At 38.8% G+C, this 20,663-nt stretch overlaps 1 protein-coding gene across 3 annotated transcripts in view; it reads right to left on the reverse strand.

Annotated features, from left to right (window-relative positions):
* The window catches only part of RBFOX1 (RNA binding fox-1 homolog 1), a 1,372,937-nt gene that overhangs the window by 1,200,749 nt on the left and 151,525 nt on the right, over positions 1–20,663 (reverse strand). For all 3 annotated transcript variants that reach the window (XM_076351295.1, XM_076351294.1, XM_076351293.1), the window contains exon 2: positions 12,546–12,605. In XM_076351295.1, the coding sequence (XP_076207410.1) occupies positions 12,546–12,605 (60 nt within the window). The remainder of the gene's footprint in view (positions 1–12,545; positions 12,606–20,663) is intronic.

Below are 20,663 nucleotides of genomic sequence, written 5' to 3' on the forward strand. Positions count from 1 at the left end.
GAGATCCTCTGTTACAGCTGAAGTGGGAAACGATGTTTCACACGCAGAACTTCAACTTTAGGTAACCCACTTCCTTTTGAAAGTAGTTCCTCAGATAATTCAGGAGTTAAAAAAAATAAAGTCCTCAGATAATTCTGTATTAAAAAAATCACAGGCAGAGGGAATCAGATGAAAGAGCACCAGTGTATGAGAACAGGACCTCTGTAGTTATACTTAATTTATACTATTCACTTTCAGTTATATTATTCACAATGGGAAGAAGGTAGAATAGAAATTTCCTTGTTTTGACAGTGCATATAAGATCTAGGCCCTCGCAAACAGTTAAACATTTTCTTGCTTTTGTTTTGGTTATATTGGGTTGTACATGCAGATAAGACTTTTGAAACCGTACCAGCCAAACCAAGCAGAGTCTTTGATAACCCAGTATCGATGACCAAACCTTCTCTGTCTACAGCTCACATTTGAAAAGGAAACATGGGAATTTAACTGCCTTCACAGGCATCTTAAAAGCCGTAATGTTTTTTCCCTTTTCAAAAACCTAAATCATGCCATTGGCTTTGCTAATCAGTTTCTACCCGCTTTCCATTTATTCTATTCCTTTAGGAAGATGTGCTATGTAGACTTCCAGCTACCTCTAGATAGGGAGCTCCTACCAACGATTGGTTGGCAGTCTTGTGCAGTAGGTTTTGTCTCACGATATATACACAGTTGGTAATAGGGTATTTCACCTCATTCTTTATATATTGGCCAGCTTCCTAAATAAAGGCAATGAATTAATTCCACTCTCTTCTCCCACTCTGGACAACTTTTCAGAGAGACCTGTGATAATTCTGGCAAACACTATCTTTTGGACTTCTGTACTGCAGAGCAGCATACCATCTGCTACACCGTGTGTGGCTTAGTCAAAACATCACACAGAAATCAGATTCACCGTGACATTAGTTGCGCACTAGCTCAGAAACTGCTAATAACACACAGATAATATGAGGATTTGCAGAAAATACTGATACTGTATTCTGATAAGCAAGCAGAACCACTCAGATGGCTGCAGGTCTAGAGCTCCTGCTGGAAGATCAAATACATATGCATTAACACATTACATGGGTAAATCCAGAACCCTGGGACTCGCATATTAAAAGCGCCTGCGTAAGGGCACTCCCTCAGCAGATTTTGCTGTTAGTTTGGCTGAAGGGCCCTTATACCTTTTACTATGAAAAATAAAATTACTTCCAACTTACTTTTAAAGGGAAAAAAAATACAAGCATGGAAAGCTGCCTTATATTGTACAATGAACTAAGCCAAAACTTACTCATCTGTTTAGTTTTATTCAAAAAGTACTTATCCTTCAAGGAAAGGAGAAACATTCAAAAAGGCAGAATCCTGGGTAGAAAAAAAAAATAAAAAAATCACAAGCACACTTTAAACGAAGACAATGAACCTAAAGCAAGCTGGACATATCTTAGGCCTTTGCTAAGTCTTTAGAGAGAGAAAATGTTGAACAGCCCTTTTCATTCATACAAAAATACTATTCACGTACATGAACATTAGTGAAGAGAAAAATGCTGTTTTCCTGTGTATCAATGGCTCGAGTGGACAGAATACTGCAATGTAAACGCATCTGAGACTACACAGTCATTTAATGGTTTTGTCATAAAGAATACATTTGCTTTTTGTAATCTACTGTCACAACCTGAAGAGTTACTGCGGGTGTATAGAAATGGCAACCATGGGCTCACAGGATTCCACAATACACAAGGACACGAGACTTCATCCTCTAAATTTCTCTATTTTATTACAGATTACCACAAATACCACAAAAATCACCTATCACAGCTACTTTTTGCAATTACCAATCACTTCAGTGTGAGCCGTGGCAGTTCCTTGTATAGTTTTAATCAAAATTTTGAAAAGGTCCATAACAATGTAGTGCAGTATTTTCAAAAACAAAAGAACACTGGCTGCACTTGCACATAGCACAGTTGCATAGCCTCAAATTACTTTTTCTGTTCTATTTTCCCTATGGCATACAAAGGCTGCCTTATTTGTACACAGGATTAAAAGGCCACTGGCTACATCCTAGCACAGAGGATATCCAAACATGCCTGACTGCCACTCAAGTTTTTAATCACAGAATATAGGAGATATGTATGTGACAATGGTTCTGTCCCAGTTCTTTCAACTGAATAAATGTACTCTTAACTGAGAAAGAGAGATATGTCAGTTCAGGGCCAAAGGAATTCACAAAGACATATTTAGGACACAGGGAAAAAGATAAAGAGACTCCTAAAATTAACATTAATAGCAAGCACACAGTGTAATCTTAAAATATTTCTAAGGTATTAGGGACATAACACCTGAAGGCTACAAATGCATCTTTTATGAATACTTCATATAAATTAGCTTCTGCTGTCAGGGTTATTCACTGAAATCACACACAAAAGGGTGATTTCACACACACACACAGAGGTATGTATACAAAACTGGCTTCTACTCTTCATAATATATTTAAATATTTACTCCCAATGATTAAGACACACTTAAGGCAGTGAAATTTCACCCTCTGCAGTAAGATACTATCAATACTGCTGGACTGAGCTTCTGTCGTTGACCTTGGACTGTAACAAACAGAAGTCCTGTAGCTCTGCAGAGAGCATATAAAGCAGTTCTCTTGAAAAGAAGCTAGAGAGGCATCATTAGAAATTTTCGGTGCCTACAGAAATTCTGTGATTTAAGTGCTAACTTATCGTATTGTGAATGTTTGTGTCATCTGTCATTGGGTGAAGATTCACAGTGCAATCTCTCAAAGTTAAAATGTCTTGCCAAGCTGCAACCCCCCAGCCCCATTGCAGTTCTGCAGCTGTTTCACAGCCTGTGGTGAAAATACTTTCTAGGTGGATCAGGATGCTGTTTGTTAGCTGCTCTACAAAAGGAAAAGCAAAAATAGACTCACTTAAACTTCGATATTAGGAGAAACAATCTCATCATATTGTTATCTGGTGAGTTCTTTTCTGTCCATGATTTTATTTTATATGCATAAAAATTCAATAGAATAAAAAACATACTCCAAAAGATACAGATAGCAAATAAGTCATCTGACCTTCTGCCTTTAAATACAGTGGTCTAAACAGTGTATTCCTGCATGGAGTTTGATTTGAAACAGCAGAACCTTTTTATCCAGAAAACAGGATTTATCAGAAACTGAAAATGTTTGCTTTTTTGGTAGTACCTTTCAAGACTGTCTTGTCAAAGTATTGACTTCCCCCCCCAACTAAACAACTATAATAATTTTATTGGTAAATAAAAAGAGTATTTAATTTTAAAATACCAATTCTACTTTACCTATGAAAAAAATTAAAAATGAAAGCAGTATAGTTTGACTGAAAGAGGAAAAACTTGTTTTGCAAGCTTAAAAAGATAATTTGACTTTAGTTACCTTTAATTAACTTTTACACCTGCACTCAATCAATAAGCCAAGGGGTAAGATTAGCCACAGTATATGATGCTAACAGGAGTTCAATTCAATATTTATTATTTATCCCAGAATTCCATAGGAATTAATTCATTTAATGAGCAAACAGGCATTATGAATATTAGAACAGATTTTCAACACCAGAGAGAGAGAGAGATATCTCACTGGAGGCAAACAGAAAAGATCTTTAATTGTGCAGCAATAGGTTGTCATTTTTTTCTCCCTAAGTATTTCTCTTCTACACTGATGCTTTTTTCCCTCAAAACTTTCATCTCTCCGAGACCTAAAACGCTGCTTGCTTTGTAGGCTGGATTCAACGTAAGCCTGTCTTATCAAGACACATTACTTCTCTACGTGGGTAATTCTGCTTCTGGTATTCAGTCTCATTTCACTGGTGTACAACACTTTTTTTTTTTAAAACTCTTTGTTAATCATTGTTGTTTCACTAGTTCTTTTTTTAAATATTAATTTCAATTTTAGATCTATGGCCTAATTGTAGGCAACGAATTTTCCAGCAATATTACATTCAAAACTGGTATTTTGAGCTTTCTCAGAGGTACTGGAAAAGAACTCCCCCATTCATTGCTGCTATTAGGGTGTTTATGGATCAGATTCCAGCCTCTTAAGTCCTAGTTTCTTGCATTCATTCCAGTGACTCACATTTTATTGCTACACTCATGAAGTGTTTTATAAACGGAGATTGAATAACAAACACCCACACTCTGGCACATCCATTTCAGGCCTCACAGTTTTACTTTTCTCTTTACTGGTACTTTCGCACATTTGTTTACCATATTTCAGATGTTTGAGGCCTTGATAACATCATTATAGAAATGTTTAATCAAACCCACAGTTTACTCTGACAGTATTTGGCATTAGTAACAGCTGTAACTCACTATAAACATTAAACTGGCAAGCTTACTCATGTGAGATTTTTCAGTGGCTTTTAAATAATCGAAAATCACATGGCATAAAACAGATATTTAGATACATACTGTGATTCTGAGTTATTGTACCATGATTTTTTGTGTACAAATAAGTACAAATAAGAAGAATCAGCAGATTTCTTCCCATGTTATATATAAATTTAAAATAAAACAGTAGCAACTTGGAAAACTTGTGTATATTCCCCAAGTAGGCAGAAGCCCCAGGAACTGAATGATCAAAAGACAGAATTAAAGATACTGCAGATGCCAAAAAGATGGGCAGGTTCAAAAACTGTTTAGAGAAAAATCTTAGGAAAAAATGTTTCTTACAGGTTAAAGGCAAAAATAGAAAATTCCTTAACAAGCCATTATATCTAATATATCGTAACTTGGAGAAATTTAGGAACATATTAAAGATTACGGCACATCTGCTTGTTCTTATAGGTTCATAATACCCATTACTGGCCATGTTAGAATAAAATATCCTGCAGGATAGTCTCACCAAGTATAACCATTGTCATGCTCTTAACAGCACTTTCTATCTTATTTAGGCAGGAAATTACCAGTAGTTTTCTTAGGATGTAAATTGGAAAACACTGATGAGCAACATGCAGAATTTACAATTGCTTCAATTACTCTCATAAACCCTTCCTTTTTTAAAAAATGTCAATACCGCAAGATTGCTTTTGGAAGCTTATTTCTTTCTGTCTTCTTTTTAATACTCTTCTGCATTAAATGGATATTTAGCTATTTCCTCAGAAGCAAATCTCTCGCTCAACAGACACGCTTCTTTCATAGGTCCCATGGAACTACAGGAACAGTCAGGGGAAGAGAGGATCAGCATTTTTAAAAGAAATCAAGAAGCAAGTGTCTTCCCTTACAAATAATAAGATTAACACAGTCTGTTTTCAGCCATTTGGTCTTTAACATAAATACATTCAGACTGCCAGAATCTCCAAATATGGTAATTGCAAATTAAATTGTTTTAATTTGTGTTTATAAACTCATTTACACACAAAAACATATTTTATGTGTCTATTCAAACAGGTACACCGCAAATGCTTATTCTGGGTCTGAGAGATTACTTACAGCTAAAGTGTTGGCCTACTATGAAATGCTTTAATCTCTCACATGGACTGTTCACATGCTTCAGGTTAAGAATATCTTCAAGTACTCTGCAATATGAGGATATTTATGAAACCACTTCTTCAGTTATCTCACCTTTTGTAAACAGTCACTCGTTTTGAGAAGCGTAGTTAGTATAAGAACATTCTGTTTTCTGTTAAGTAAATAAGATGGCGATACAGACAGTTTCACAGAGAGGTAGAGGATGCGTTCCGGACTTTGTTGACTTGAAGTCTAAGATGTCAAAATTATATCCCGTAAAACCTGGTAGTATTTGACATTGATAAAGACGTGGAAATCTTCCTCACGCACTCACGCTGATATGGCCGAGAGGACAGCGTTCACTGCGCACTGCCAGGTAACCCGCTATAAAGATTACTTCTGGAACAAAATGAAACTGGATCAGACACGATTCTCCCAGGGTGCAGTAAGACAGCACTCTTCCAGACCAAATCTGGCGCTCTCCAGGGAAACCAGAAGCCTATTACCAGCAAAAGACACATACCATTCAACATAGTGTATTACTTAAAGAGCACATGCCTAATTTCAATCTCTGTCAAATCGGTGCTTTCCCAGCAAAAGATAACAACTGTCCTGCCAAACAATAAAACAGTCATTTTACATACCTAATATTTCCAAGCAGCAACTAAGTAAAATTCTTTTCTTCCAATAAGGAACAGAAAAAATATGCAAATACTCACAAGTTTAAATCAATCTGTTGGGGTTTTTTTTGAAGAACAAAATTAAAATGTTCTATATTCAAAATAGCTTCTTTTCTACCATTATTATATATATTCTCTGCCAGGTAAGAGTAGAACTGCTGAAATACTACTTCACCAAATTCACCCAGAAACACATTTTGTGCTTACCAGAGAGACTAGGTGATTTGGAAAGGGCCGCAGTGGTAGTACTTGCCTTTGCAAAGCAAAACCAGAGGCAAGTAGAGAAAGCAAAGGAATTGAGCACCAGTGTCCCGCATTTGATATAGCAGAAGTGGAAAACATTTTTCCAGAAAAAACAACTTCTGAGTAACACAATGATGGTTGAATTTCTGCTCTGAAGTACAATCTTTGAGTCCTCAAAAAGAGGAGAAAACAGTTCTGTAAATACAGATTATGAACTACAGTTTCCTACAAATTGTCACTAGATGGCATCTTGTCATCACGTTTCAAATCTCAGAGTTCATCACCACCACTGTCATTCCCCGTGACAGGAAATACTAAACAGAAAGTGTCCTGATGAGATTTCAAGTTTACTGTAATTCCTAAAATCCTGGTTTTACCGTTATGCAATACATACTATCCTACTGGAAGTTACCTCAAAAAGGGCAGAAAATTAATATTCATAAGTTGGCTCTTACAACACATTGCAATGCATATATGGAAGTGATAACACAACTATTAAGGAGAGTTAAAAGGGGCCTTTGTAGGGCAGGGGGGGAGGAGGGGGGGTTGGTTGGTTTGGTTTTTTCCCAATTTATATTTCTCTTCCATAGGAATTCTCAATGGTTTTTATTGATGGCTTTTAGAAGCATGTTTTCTGGTTTTTTGTTTATTGGGGTTTTTTTTTCTTAATTCTGGGTTTTGGTAATTTACAAACATTGTTCATATGAACAGAATACAAAAGAAAACCAAAGAAAATATTAACTGAACTATAAATATTTTTAATGTTCATGATGCATCGATTTATTTGCCTCAGATAATGATAAAAATCATCAAAATGATCAGTATGCAGTTCTGGTAACACAGCTAAATAGAATTTGCTTGATGGGCAGCTATACAACAGAATCTTGCTTCTGCAAATATTTATGCAAATTAATAATTTTATTCATTTGTTTTCTAGCAGCACATTTTTGCAACTCCTGACTGAAAACCAAGCAAAAGGAAAAGATCCAAAGGAAAAGCTGGGCAAAAATTATCACATTCCCTTGGGTTTCACTCGAAATTATATAAGTAGAGATTTACAGAACTGCTCTATGAAATGTACATTATACCCTATTTATTACAGTCACTTGCATTCCATCTGTAGGATCATACTCCGCCCCACAAACAATTTAATATTGCTAGCAGTGAAAGACATCAACTTCTACACAGCTTCTATACCACTTTCATGCAGACACAGCCTTTTCCTGCTTTTTCTTAATCTGTTTGCTTATTCTTAGATTGTGAGTATGCTCACAGACTCCCTCCTGAAAATCTATTCAATTCCAGTATCTAGACCTACCAAAAATTGAATATTACTAACAGCAGCAAAGGCATTTGTTTTTCTCCTTTGCTTATTCTGCAATTCCTTTTTAAAAGAACCTTGTTTCAGTTCATTTAGCCTCTAGGGTGGCTTCCTCAATCTTCCAAGTAGAAGAGGTGTGAGATCAAACTTGATTGAGAGCCTTCAAACATCATTTTGTCTTATCTTTAATGAGTAACAAAGCAAAGAACAACTTACATAGACACTCTGTCTGTTCATAAATGTCCTCTTCATTGGATGTGTGTTCCCTCTATGTAGAGAGCTACTAACCCCAGCTTTTCTTTCCACACCAAAACCATGAATGTTCAAAACCAAGGATCTTATACCGAACTTTACCTGGCATTTCAGCAGTGTGCTCTATTCACAATTCTTGCTGGCATTTGAATTTCCAGCTATTGGAAATTGCTTATTTGTATTTTGTTTAGACTGACTTTTACCTCCTTGGCTAAAGCACAGAAGCAGAAGAACTTCTGATAGTGAAAGGAAGGAAGGCTGCTAAGAGAACAAGACATTGCTTAGTATCATCTCTACTGCCAGCCAAGCCGACAACAAATTGTATTTTAATACAATGAAAAATCCTCTCAACTTATCCTAGAGATTGGCTTTTCTAAGAATAATAAAATAGCTACAACCTTGTAGACATCCACATCATTACCACTCTAGACAAGTCTAACCCCGATAACAAAAATTCAGCAAGGTATGCACCTACTTTAATAAGAACACACAAGTCATAACCTGATGGAAAAGGATATCAATGTATTACAGGAGTTTGAATACTGAGAATGTAAGAATAACTGGATTTGTCTTCATGTCATTTATCACTAAATAATATTTATAACGTGAGGTTTTTCTCTATACAACCTATGATAGTAACGCTATCTCATCATCTAAATTATGTTGGAGTATTTTCAAGGATACTATTTCCAGTTAACAAGGACTGCACCTCCAGCCATTGGGCCAACTCATCTGATGAGATTAAAAAAACCACAGCCATGTGCAATAATAACAAGCAATAACACTGTAAACAAATGAAGATGTAAGGAATAAAAGTCAAGGTTCTTTAACAGCTTCTGACTTCTCCTATCTGCTGTAGATTAACACACCAACAGATTCCATGTGCCTGGATACTCAAAAGCAGCCAGACCTTGTGATGTAAAACTTGACATAAATCTTCCCACTTTAGGCATCTCAGGTAAAATTTTGACCTCATTCTGAATTTAGTTCAGATACAGTGAAAGCCATAAAATACACTCAGATCCACATGATAGAGCTGTAAAGAATTTTCCTATATTTTGCAGCAGTTCCATAGATTAGGTTGAGAATTTTAAACAAGAAATTCTCACGATTTTCCCCAGATTTTTTAATTCTCTGAAATTAGATCAGTTCTACAGTATCATTTGAGATAGCTGTACAACGTACTTTCCCTTCTCCCCCGCGCAAAAGACTGTCCCCTCCCCCCCAACATATTATCCAAATGCTCAGTGATGATGCTTAGGGAGGAGGTGTTTTTTCTTTCAATTCTATTCTTGTCCCTGGTACTGACAGGTTTGTTTTTTGTTTTGTTTGGTGGGGGTTTTTTTTGGGGGTGGGGGGGGTGGGGGGGGTGTTTTTGTTTTTTAGGAATGCTGGTGCTAAGATACATTCAATTCAATAGAAATCTCAAATTTAAAGAAATCCACTTTTTTTGCAAGCCATTATCTCCAGCTAATAGGTATCTCTCCTGAAACAGCAGTAGAGATAAAGTAATTTCAGGTAGCTAACACATTTCTATTCAGATCACAGGCAGCAATTCTTGCAGCAATCTTATTTCTCAGCAAAAATCATTACTGTCCCTACTGAATTACCCTGAATTTTACTCCCCACACCTTTTCTCAACATCTCTTGATTAAAAACAGTACTTGCTCTTTGTTATCAAATATCAATATATAGACAAGAATTTGAGAAATGGAGACTGAGGAAAAGGCAAAGCCATTTTAGGAAACGTAAACCTTTAAATAAGCAGGAATGAGATTTTAAGGTAGCCTAGGAGAAGAGTATGAAACCACAGATAAAAGAAGAGTACAGCACTCAGAGGAAGCTCTAAAAAAAGGGGACAAAAATGGCAGAACCCTAGCCCAAGTACAGCCCTCCAGATTCTGGCAGCTAGTAGTTTGACAACTTCCTAAAGCTTCCCAACAGTCATTTCTTCAGTTAGATTTTCTTAGCTCCACAGGTATAACTGATTGCCTGATGAGATTTAAGAACAAAAGAAAGGTTTTAAAAGGCACAATCACTCAGCTTAATGAAAACATCTTGAATTATTTAACAAACAATCTATTAAGCAGCTATACCTATCAAGAAACATGAAATTTGATAGGTCTGATTCACCACTGAGTTACCACTGTAGTTTTATATCACCCACTCCAGCCATTTCAATGAAGTCTCAACTGTGTAACACAGAAGTAAATTCAGTCTATGAGTTTCAGCTGCATTAGACTTTCATATAGGATCTGTCACTAAGAGCACGAAAAGCAGCCAACAATTATTAAAAAAACCTGGAAATAAGCCTTGCGGGCTCTGGAACTGGAGCATTATTCAATAATTCATTATCGGAACCATTTGAATTCTCATCTGTCAACTCTCCTTTTATTACCAGATTGTTCTATAAGCAATGATCTGGCAACACATTTGAAAAATCTATGTACTCCTCCTCATCCATCACAGCAAACAATTTTCCAAGCAACAACAGAGACAGTGTAATTTCAAGAGAAATAAGCTCAACTCTTAACTCATTATTTTTTATGCCGTGGTTGCGTGGCATCAGAAACATCATGGAAAACATGAAAGCTTGTTCTCTTCCCATCACAACCCTCTTCAGATGATCAAAATACACTGCTAAACTTGTCTTTATAACTCTTCCCCTCTCCCAAAAATAAGCAAAAAAAGCAATAATTAAAGGTCTATAAGTTACTGAGGCTCAAGCAAGACAAGCAAAATCCTGTTTTTAAGGTAGTACTTTGAAGTTTGAGGACACTTTCTTACAGGCAACAGCAAAGGATTCAATCATAACAAAAAAAAAAAAAAAAATCATCAGAACTTCCAGGTTAAGTTTAGCCAACAAATCCTGTAAAGCCCCCATCCCATCCCTTCCCCCCTCCCTCTTTTTTTTTTGAGGGGAAGAGGGAGCTTTTCAATATAAAGTGACAGGTGTTTATAGAAACTTGTTCTGCACTTGGAGCAGACCATTTTCTATTTTAGAAAATACATTCAAGCCAGAAAAACACTACATCATTCTTCAAAACATTCATTTTTAACCAATACAAACCTAATTTCAATGCAAATATATGAAGCACAAAAACAAGTTCCTAAAAATAAGCCTTCACCTCTCACAACATTATTTTACAAGTTAACTTTTAACAAACTAACAGAAAGGCTGCAGCTTTTCAGTAGCTAGTAAAGCTTTCAAAAGCTGTTCTAATGGGAAGGAAGTATCAGCGTCAGTGCAGAAAGAATTATTGAAGGAAGATATTCTTCCAAAACTTAGTATATGGGGTAAAAAAGTATTCTGTCAAATCATCAACAACAGAAATTAAAAATCTTTTGTATATATTTTGATTTTTCAAGATATTTTTATATTTACGTTAATGTGCAGTTTCAAGAGGCTGAGATTTCAAACTGAAAGACAGTGTTCATTTGGAAAAAGTGCAACCACCTCCTCCTTTCAAAGAACTTTTGATGTTTAAGGTTCATGTTTAAAATTGCATTAATCATGCCTGCAAACAGGAAAAAAGGGTTTGCAAAATGCTTGAAATATTGTGTATTTCCTTATTCTGACATAAATCCACACTCCTACAACCTCAAGTCTGAGGGGGATCTAATTTAATAATTAGATCAGAAGAAATAAAAAAATAACCACAAAAACCCAAAACCCCAAATGTGCATAGAGCAAAGTAAATGTCAATTACTGGCATCACCCAACCAGAGGCACTTGAAAAGGCCCTATGGCATGATATTAGTGTTTTAGAGAGACAAAATAGATTAAAGGGACTTGACTGCAACAAATTATGAACTCTCAGTGACATCAAACGGAGTTGAGTATCATCAGTACCTTTGAAAATCAGGCCTATAACACCTTAGCATAAACTTATTTTATGGTACAGCTATTTCCTGCCAAGTGATAATATTATATGGAAAATGCAGAGGATTAGGTGCAGGACAGGCTAGAGAGACTAGGTTATTTCTCTCCTTTAAGCCAATATAAGGTAGCTCCTTTTGGTCCGGCCCTGCTCAGTTTTCAAGCAAACAGTGGCATCACTCTTGTGAACACTTTGGTCTTGCACGCCACTGAACTTGTCCGCGCATTTGTTTTCTTTTTCTGTATCTACCCCCAGTTGGGGACTTCATTACAAAAGGGAATGGCAGGGGGGCTTGCAGTTGTGCCCCACCCTACAATTGACTCAAATGCTATCTTCCGCTGCATAGCAGTGAGACACAACCTGAAGCCAAGTCTGTATGCTGATATGATACAGGTAGTAGGACACACGATAGATTCACCGGGCTGTTAGTGAACTTACACTGCAGTGACACTAATCAGTTTTATTCAGTTTGGTAAGACAGATCTTTGCTATGCTATATATTTCAGTATTAAAGAACATTTAAGCATATTCAAGTATAGGCACTTCAAAAGCAGCAAGGTGTCACGGGTAAAGATTGGTTCCAGAGATTGATGACTGAAGCAATTTAAAAGAAGATCTAAACTCAGTTAGAGAATCTAATCTATTCGGCAAAATGCTTCTACTTACTGGACCTTGAGGACTGTTCTTGGCACTGGAAACCAGAGTCATAACATCAGAAAAGATGTCCTGAAAAGACAGAGAAGGAAAGAAAAAAAAAAAACCCAGATTAAACAGAATAGTTTGCACTTTACATAACAAGAATAAAGACCATTGAGCACCACTATAATTAGGCTCAGAGGAGCCATTAATAAAACATTTGATTACGAGATTTTCATTGCCATTCATCTTATGCATCAGATCCTCTTTACTAAGTTACACACTTTTTTGGTTTCACTATAATGATCCCCAAGAAGGCTAGTATCCTTATCCCTAATTTTAGAAGGGTGTGGGTGGGAAGGACAGGATGATGATAAAGCCACTGCCTTTCAGAAGCTCGGGGAAGAAGCCCAGTACACTTCCTGAACTAGGTCTGCACAGCCTTGCCATAGAAGTTTGGATGACAGTTTCTCAGCCGCCCAAAATTCTCTTGGTATCTTATGAAAAATGACTCTATATTCCATTAGAAGGGCCCTGGTTTATTTGCCTGCTTGGCAACAGCCATATAGCGTTGCAAACCGCTGTAGCATAGGCTGCGCGGGCAGGCAGGTTCATGGCTATGCTGGCATGCTCAGCGGGCAGGCTCGTGGCTGTGCTGGCTCATCACCCTTGCAGACAGGTCTGCATTTGGATCCACCCTAAAGCAATGTAAAATTCCTAGTTTTCTCTCTCTCCTGAAGCTTCTCCTACATCCAACCTGGCATTCCACAAGTCTGGACACGAGGCAGTTTGGGGCTTGGACACATCTGAAGGCTTTGCAGTTACAGCTGGAGAGACCAGAATGGGAGGGGCGGGGGAATATTACTGGAGTACAGACAGCGTGAGAATAAGCTGACTACGCCATTATTAATACAATAGAGAAACAAAGGCTTAGAGAGGTTTTAAAATAGGTGATAGAAGTGCCACAGTATCTAAATACAGACACATTGCAAGACTCAAATCAGTAATTAGAACAGAACTATTTTTAGAAGGATATGTTAGAAAGTAGTTGGCATGTTCAATTTTTGCCTCTTCCCTAATGAATACAGCCAGGACATTCATATTTATATTTTGAAAAGGTCTCCCAGGGCTAGCCTCCTGTTGCCTTGCCTTTCCTGTCAATAAGATCAGATTTGCATGTCAAAGTGAAGCTATGCAGTTCCTCCTAATGTTTGGGAATGAAAGTCTGATAAGCTGAAATTGAGGCATGTCTGGCAAAGACAGCAGACAGTAACTGCTGTGAACTCCTTTCAATAATAATAATAATAATTATTATTATTTTCAAGTATGCCTCCAGATATTAAGCTTCTAGATCTTTTATTTATAGGAGATGTGCTATGATCCAGTACATAGAACATATTTCAGGGAGTTGATAGTCATTCTCTGGTACTTCACTGCATGACCTTTCAGCGTTTCACTCCTCTGCATCCCAGTTTACCCATTAATATGTGGAGGACTATACCACTTTCTCACCTAAAAAGCAGCTTAATATCTGTAAACTACCTCAAAAGACAGCTATTGCAGAAACACAGCAGCTGGAAACATATTACATTTACCACCGACACATGAAAAGAATTTATGGGCTACAAAAATTAACATCTCTAGTGGTATGAAAAATATTCTCATTATTTTTAACTTTTCCTCCATGTGTTACAAGTCAAGTCACAAGAGGACCTTCTTATGCAGTGAGCATCCGCTTAGCATACTAGTTCCTGAAAAGTAGAAATAGGAATACCAGTTGTTCTCTGTTCAACCTAGCCATTGTATACATTGACTTCTTCATAGGAAATGCCAAGAAACAGACTTTACCAGACATATATAGATGCCAAACTACCATCAAAATCGGCCAATAGACAAATTCCTACATCCAATTGCATCTGTTTCCCACAAAGGAAAACAGTCACTTGTCTGCTATGAGAAGCTGCAAGCTTTGAGATTGACATCAAACAAAAACACCAACCTAATCATCTGTTCTGTTTTCTAGCCTCTGCATAATTTAGTAGCACTTCCACATCTTTACTCACTGCTGTATCACTGATAAGCTGTGTGTTTTCTACCTTTTCAGGTTTTCTTCATGTTTACTCATTTCACTCACCTGCTTTCACCTTAGCTACTCTATCTTATTGCCACCACCCACAGCTCAGCCACCCCATACCCATTTTACTATTTCTGCTTTATTATGCACATCATACAAACAGAACGTACATAGAGATGCAGTAGAATGTAAGTTCAAATATTGGTATTCAATGCCCATTACCTCCCACTCTGTCTTCTAATTAGCATTCTCTTTCTTGTTATAGAGCTATCATGCAGTAGGATGCATCGCTGACCTTAGATCATAGTTTCACAGTGCTTGTAAAGGGCACTGTAAGAATTCAAACCCCACAAGCTAACCACTTTGGAGGGGTGTTGCTCTCGGGAAGCTCTCTAGGAGAAGCAGGCTGGCAGACATACAAAGAGACAGCAGTTTTTATTCTACACAACTCTCTCTTTTCCAGAAGACAATACCCTGAGTTCCAAATAAATATGACATTTTAAACAGGTATTTTGCAAATATCCTTCCCCCCCTCCCCATTTCCAAGCATTGCACAGCTCTGTGAACCGGTAACAAATTAATAAACAGCTTTGGACCAACATTGCAGACAGGACACCTACTTGGAAAGCTTGTGATGTGCTCCATATTAATAACACGCTTGCCACCTGTGATAATCCAGGGCACATTGAGCCAGAAAATAAAAGCAAAATTAGCAAAGCTCCTCAAGCAAAGGTTATTTTTAGGTGGACAGAGAATTCTGACAATAGTCCAAACTAATCTAAGCCTGTGCGCAAGAGCCCAAGTCCCTTCCCCAGTAGTGCCAGAAGCCTGGCCTGGACAGACTGGTATCTGCCAAACACCAATCTCCTCCTCTTGTATTACAAAGATTGAAATAATCATTCATTTGCTACAGCTGCAATAATAGCATTCAGGTGCAGCTTTCTGATAGACAAAAGAGATTAATTCCCTCCTCCCAGCCCCAAGATGATCATAATGATTTTCATGTATGACATTTTCCTATACACTATTTCCATATTTAAAACAAACAAAAAATTGTTTTTGTGGAGTTGCATTCACACTTGTTTTCAGGTAATATGTCATAATAATATCTCATATATGCTCAGGTTATGTAAAGTATTACACCACTGAAATAATTTAACTATGCCCTTATCTTGGAGTCGACAAGAAATGGAATTAATATCACTTCAGCATTGCAGCATTCGCGGCAGCACAATAACAAAGAACTTTCTCCCTCCTATAGAACTATACTTCATGTTCCCACCAGTGCCTCCTCCAGGTAATTTTTTAGGTCTCTTGTTTCCATGAACATTTGTATTTTGAGATTACTTCTGCTTGGTACTCAAAGGTGGAATTTCAACAACCATTTACAGGCTGTTACCAAGGTCTACTCTGTTATCAAGGGCAGCTGTGCTGTCTCCACATCAGGCTTTCCAGAAGTTTCTTATGGTTTCCTCTTCTATCCATCTGCCCTTACAGGAATCATGAAATAACATTAAAACACTCCCTAAATTTTATATGGGGCACACCCTTCTCCCCACCCCTCCAACTGAAAGTCTGGAGTACATGTCAGCTTACAGACATTGCGATCCATTCTTCTGCCTTTAATGGCAAAAATAAATTTTGGCAGACTTTCCCCAGTATTAAAAGTCTTAGCTACTCCCTGGGGATAGAAAGAATCAATGCAAGTAAGATCCGTATTTTCTTTCTTGGAACACTACTACTTCCAGCAATTTATTTGACTGACTATGCCTTCTATTACCATGTAAATTGTTTCAGACTGCAGGAAAAAAAAGTATTAATCTCCCCTCAGTAAGTCATAAAATAAAGAAATCAATTTCAAGGTCAATTTAGTCTAAATAACACCTGCTGCCCTTTTTGTAACATGCAGACTCCTCTGAAACACTAAGTTGCTGTCTATAAAGGCATCAATATGTGACGTTTCACATAAATCAAGGTAACGTATAGTACAGTACAGCCTATTTTCAGTGTATCATCTGAGACTTAAAAAACGATTCAAAACAGGTCCCTTGTCATCGTACATTTTCAGCATTAGCATGATGCTTTATAACAGAAAAGTAAAGCTAAGGAACTCACGTAGTATAAGCATCGGATTCTGCAAGAAGCTTGTATCTCGTAAGGTTTTGGGGATACCAAAGGATTCTCAGCTCGGTGCAGAAAGCATTCAGATCCACAAAGGGTGGGCATCAAAGCAAGAACTTCATAAAGGAGAAAAGAGAATGAGTAGACACAAGAAGAAATCTTTTCTCCTAGTGGAAAGTGGAATGGAATGGAAGGGAAATAGGGTAATGGTGTTTTTTCTCCCCAAACCATGAATTCAGGAAAGGAAAGTGACTTGAAAATTTTTCTCCTGCTTGGACAGAGGGAAAACTTTTAAGTGGAGATCTATTTGGGAGGGGGTGGTGGTCAAAAATAGTCCTGTTTTTCTTCTACGCATACTTAATAGGTTTTCATGGTAGCAGAAGACTGCATTTGATGACTCCATTGATCCTGTATACTCTTGCACTGTTTCCTGAGATGTTCGCCTTGAACTCTTATTACCTGTCTGGAACATAATAGAGAAGCTACAAAACCACAGGACTGGGTGGACTGGTGAATGTGTTTCTCCCCAGTGTGGTAGTTCTTTCCTGGAAGGCTAATGCAACCACTTTTCCTCTCCCATGTACGATTCACAGCAGAGCAGGTGCCTCTCTAAATACAAAGTCCCTGAGAGTAATTGTGAGCTGCCAGGTAGTCAGGAAGGGTAAGTTATCCGGGGCAAAACTGGAGTTCAGGGAAAGGATTCTTTCACAAACAGCCAAGACATCCCAAAAGTCTTTGTAGCACCCATTAAGTTGGAAGTTGAGGAACATGCCAAGCCTGCCACATCTAAAAAGATGAAGGGTATTTTTTGTTGCAGCCTTTTCGTTTCTTCCCCTGGGTCCTCCAGCAGAAGACAAACTAGACAATCAATACCCAAGCAGCAAAAGTTCCTGAATGAGGCAAACATTCAGATATTCTGGAAAGGGGACTCCATATTCTTGTAAGACTTCTCTAATGAAAATAAAACAATGGCTCGAAGGCTTTTGAAAAGGGCTGAAAACATAAGAAAGCGCAAGGCTGAGCAGACAGCAAATCGAAATCAGTTTATAGAAGATGGTTTAACAGCAGCCGCCATTTAAACCATGAACAGATTTTGGATTCCCTAACAGAGACATATATTACAGAATTAGGAATCTCCCAAAGATTTTTGCCAGGCATACAAAGAATGACGTTCCTATGGATAAGCTTAATACCCTGGACTTCAGGAGAGCAGACTTTGGCCTCTTCAGGGATCTGCTTGGCAGAGTGCCATGGGACAAAGCCCTGGAGGGAAGAGGGACCCAAGAAAGCTGGGTAATATTCAAGGATGACCTCCTCCAAGCTCAGGAGCGATGCATCCCAACAAAGAGGAAGTCAGGCAAAAAGGCCAGGAGGCCTGCATGGATGAACAAGGAGCTCCTGGACAAACTCAAACACAAAAAGGAAGCCTACAGAGGGTGGAAGCAAGGACAGGTAGCCTGGGAGGAATACAGAGAAATTGTCCGAGCAGCCAGGGATCAGGTTAGGAAAGCTAAAGCCCCGATAGAATGAAATCTGGCCAGGGACATCAAGGGCAACAAGAAAAGCTTCTATAGGTACATTGGGGATAAAAGGAAGACTAGGGAGAATGTGGGACCTCTCTGGAACGAAACGGGAGAGCTGGTTACCCGGGATATGGAGAAGGCGGAGGTACTCAATGACTTTTTTGCCTTGGTCTTCACCGGCAAGTGCTCCAGCCTCACCGCCCAAGCCACAGAAGGCAAAGGCGGGGACTGGGAGAATGAAGAACTGCCCACTGTGGGAGAACATCAGGTTCGAGACCATCTAAGGCACCTGAAGGTGCACAAGTCCATGGGACCCGATGAGATCCATCCATGGGTCCTGAAGGAACTGGCAGATGAAGTTGCTAAGCACTATCCATCAAATTTGAGAAGTCCTGGCAGTCCAGTGAAGTTCCCACTGACTGGAAAAGGGGAAACATAACCCCCATTTTTAAAAAGGGAAATAAGGAAGACCCAGGGAACTCCAGGCCAGCCAGTCTCACCTCTGTGCCTGGGAAGATCATGGAACAGACCCTCCTGGAAGCTATGCTAAGGCACATGGAGGACAGGGAGGTGATTTGAGACAGCCAGCATGGCTTCACCAAGGGCAAGCCCTGCCTGACCAACCTAGTGGCCTTCTATGATGGAGTGACTACATCAGTGGACACGGGAAGGGCTACAGATGTTGTCTCTCTGGACCTCTGTAAGGCCTTTGACACGGTCCCCCACAACATCCTTCTCTCTAACCTGGAGAGGTATGGATTTGATGGGTGGACTGTCCGGTGGGTGAGGAATTGGTTAGATGGTCACATCCAGAGGGCAGTGGTCAATGGCTCAATGTCCAGATGGAGATTGGTGATGAGTGGCATCCCACAGGAGTCCATATTGGGGCCGGTACTGTTTAATATCTTCATCAATGGCACAGACAGTGGGATCGAGTGCACCCTCAGCAAGTTTGCAGATGACACCAAGCTGAGTGGTGCGGTCGACATGCCAGAGGGCCGGGATGCCATCCAGAGGGACCTGGACAAGCTGGAGAAGTGGGCCTGTGTGAACCTCATGAGGTTTAACAAGGGCAAGTGCAAGGTCCTGCACCTGGGTCGGGGCAACCCCCAGTATCACTACAGGCTGGGGGATGAAGGGATGGAGAGCAGCCCTGCCGAGAAGGACTTGGGGGTACTGGTGGATGAGAAGCTGGACATGAGCCAGCAATGTGCACTTACAGCCCAGAAGGCCAACCGTATCCTGGGCTGCATCCAAAGCAGCGTGGCCAGCAGGTCGAGGGAGGGGATTCTGCCCCTCTACTCTGCTCTGGGGAGACCCCACCTGGAGTACTGCGTCCAGCTCTGGAGCCCTCAGCATAAGAAAGACATGGACCTGTTGGAGCGGGTCCAGAAGAGGGCCACAAAAATGATCAGGGGGATGGAACACCTCTGCTATGAAGAAAGGCTGAGAGAGTTGGGGTTGTTCAGCCTGGAGAAGAGAAGGCTTCGGGGAGATCTTATTGCAGCCTATCAGTACTTAAAGGGGGCTTCTAAAAAAGATGGTGGCAAACTTTTCAGCAGGGCCTGTTGCGACAGGACAAGGGGGAATGGCTTTAAACTAAAGGGGGGTAGATTCAGACTAGATCTAAGGAAGAAATGTTTTATGCTGAGGGTGGTGAGGCACTGGCACAGGTTGCCCCGAGAGGTGGTGGATGCCCCATCCCTGGAAACATTCCAGGTCAGGTTGGACGGGGCTCTGAGCAACCTGATCTAGTTGAAGATGTCCCTGCCCATGGCAGGGGGGTTGGACTAGATGACCTTTAGAGGTCCCTTCCAACCCAAACTATTCTATGATTCTATGATAATTAGCAATGGAATGTGGATCAATTTTATATATACAGTCTTTATATGTATTCAGCTTTATATTTAAGATATCTGGGAGAACAAATGTCACTTAAAATAATCAAAGTGTCATTTAATCAACTCTAATATTTGCATGTATTCATAGAGCATAATGATTCCCCTATGATATTATACTAGTGAAAATGATCTTTAAAGAAAATAATAAGGAATGCTTCCCATTTCCAACAGATGGCACTCAGTGAATTAAATCAAAGGTTACTTAGAAATAAATTTGAAAATATAAATTCACAAAACAATCTGTCATTTATTGGATATTGGAAAATTTTTGTTTTATTGGATACAAGGAAATTTTTCATTTTTGAAGTCCATGGTCCCGAATCATATTTAACATAAACCACTCTGAAATCTTACTATCACAAGCCAAAGATAATGGTTGTGAGTCAAGAGCTGCCAATATACTTACAGATTCAGTGAGTCAAGAAACAAATATGAGATTTACTAAGAGTGATAAACATATTAATGTTATATCATGTAAAATTATAGAAATACTAATTTTACAGTTGAATATGTCTAATAGGATGAGATT

The sequence above is a fragment of the Aptenodytes patagonicus genome, chromosome 13, assembly GCF_965638725.1.
Source record: "Aptenodytes patagonicus chromosome 13, bAptPat1.pri.cur, whole genome shotgun sequence".
NCBI lineage: Eukaryota > Metazoa > Chordata > Aves > Sphenisciformes > Spheniscidae > Aptenodytes > Aptenodytes patagonicus.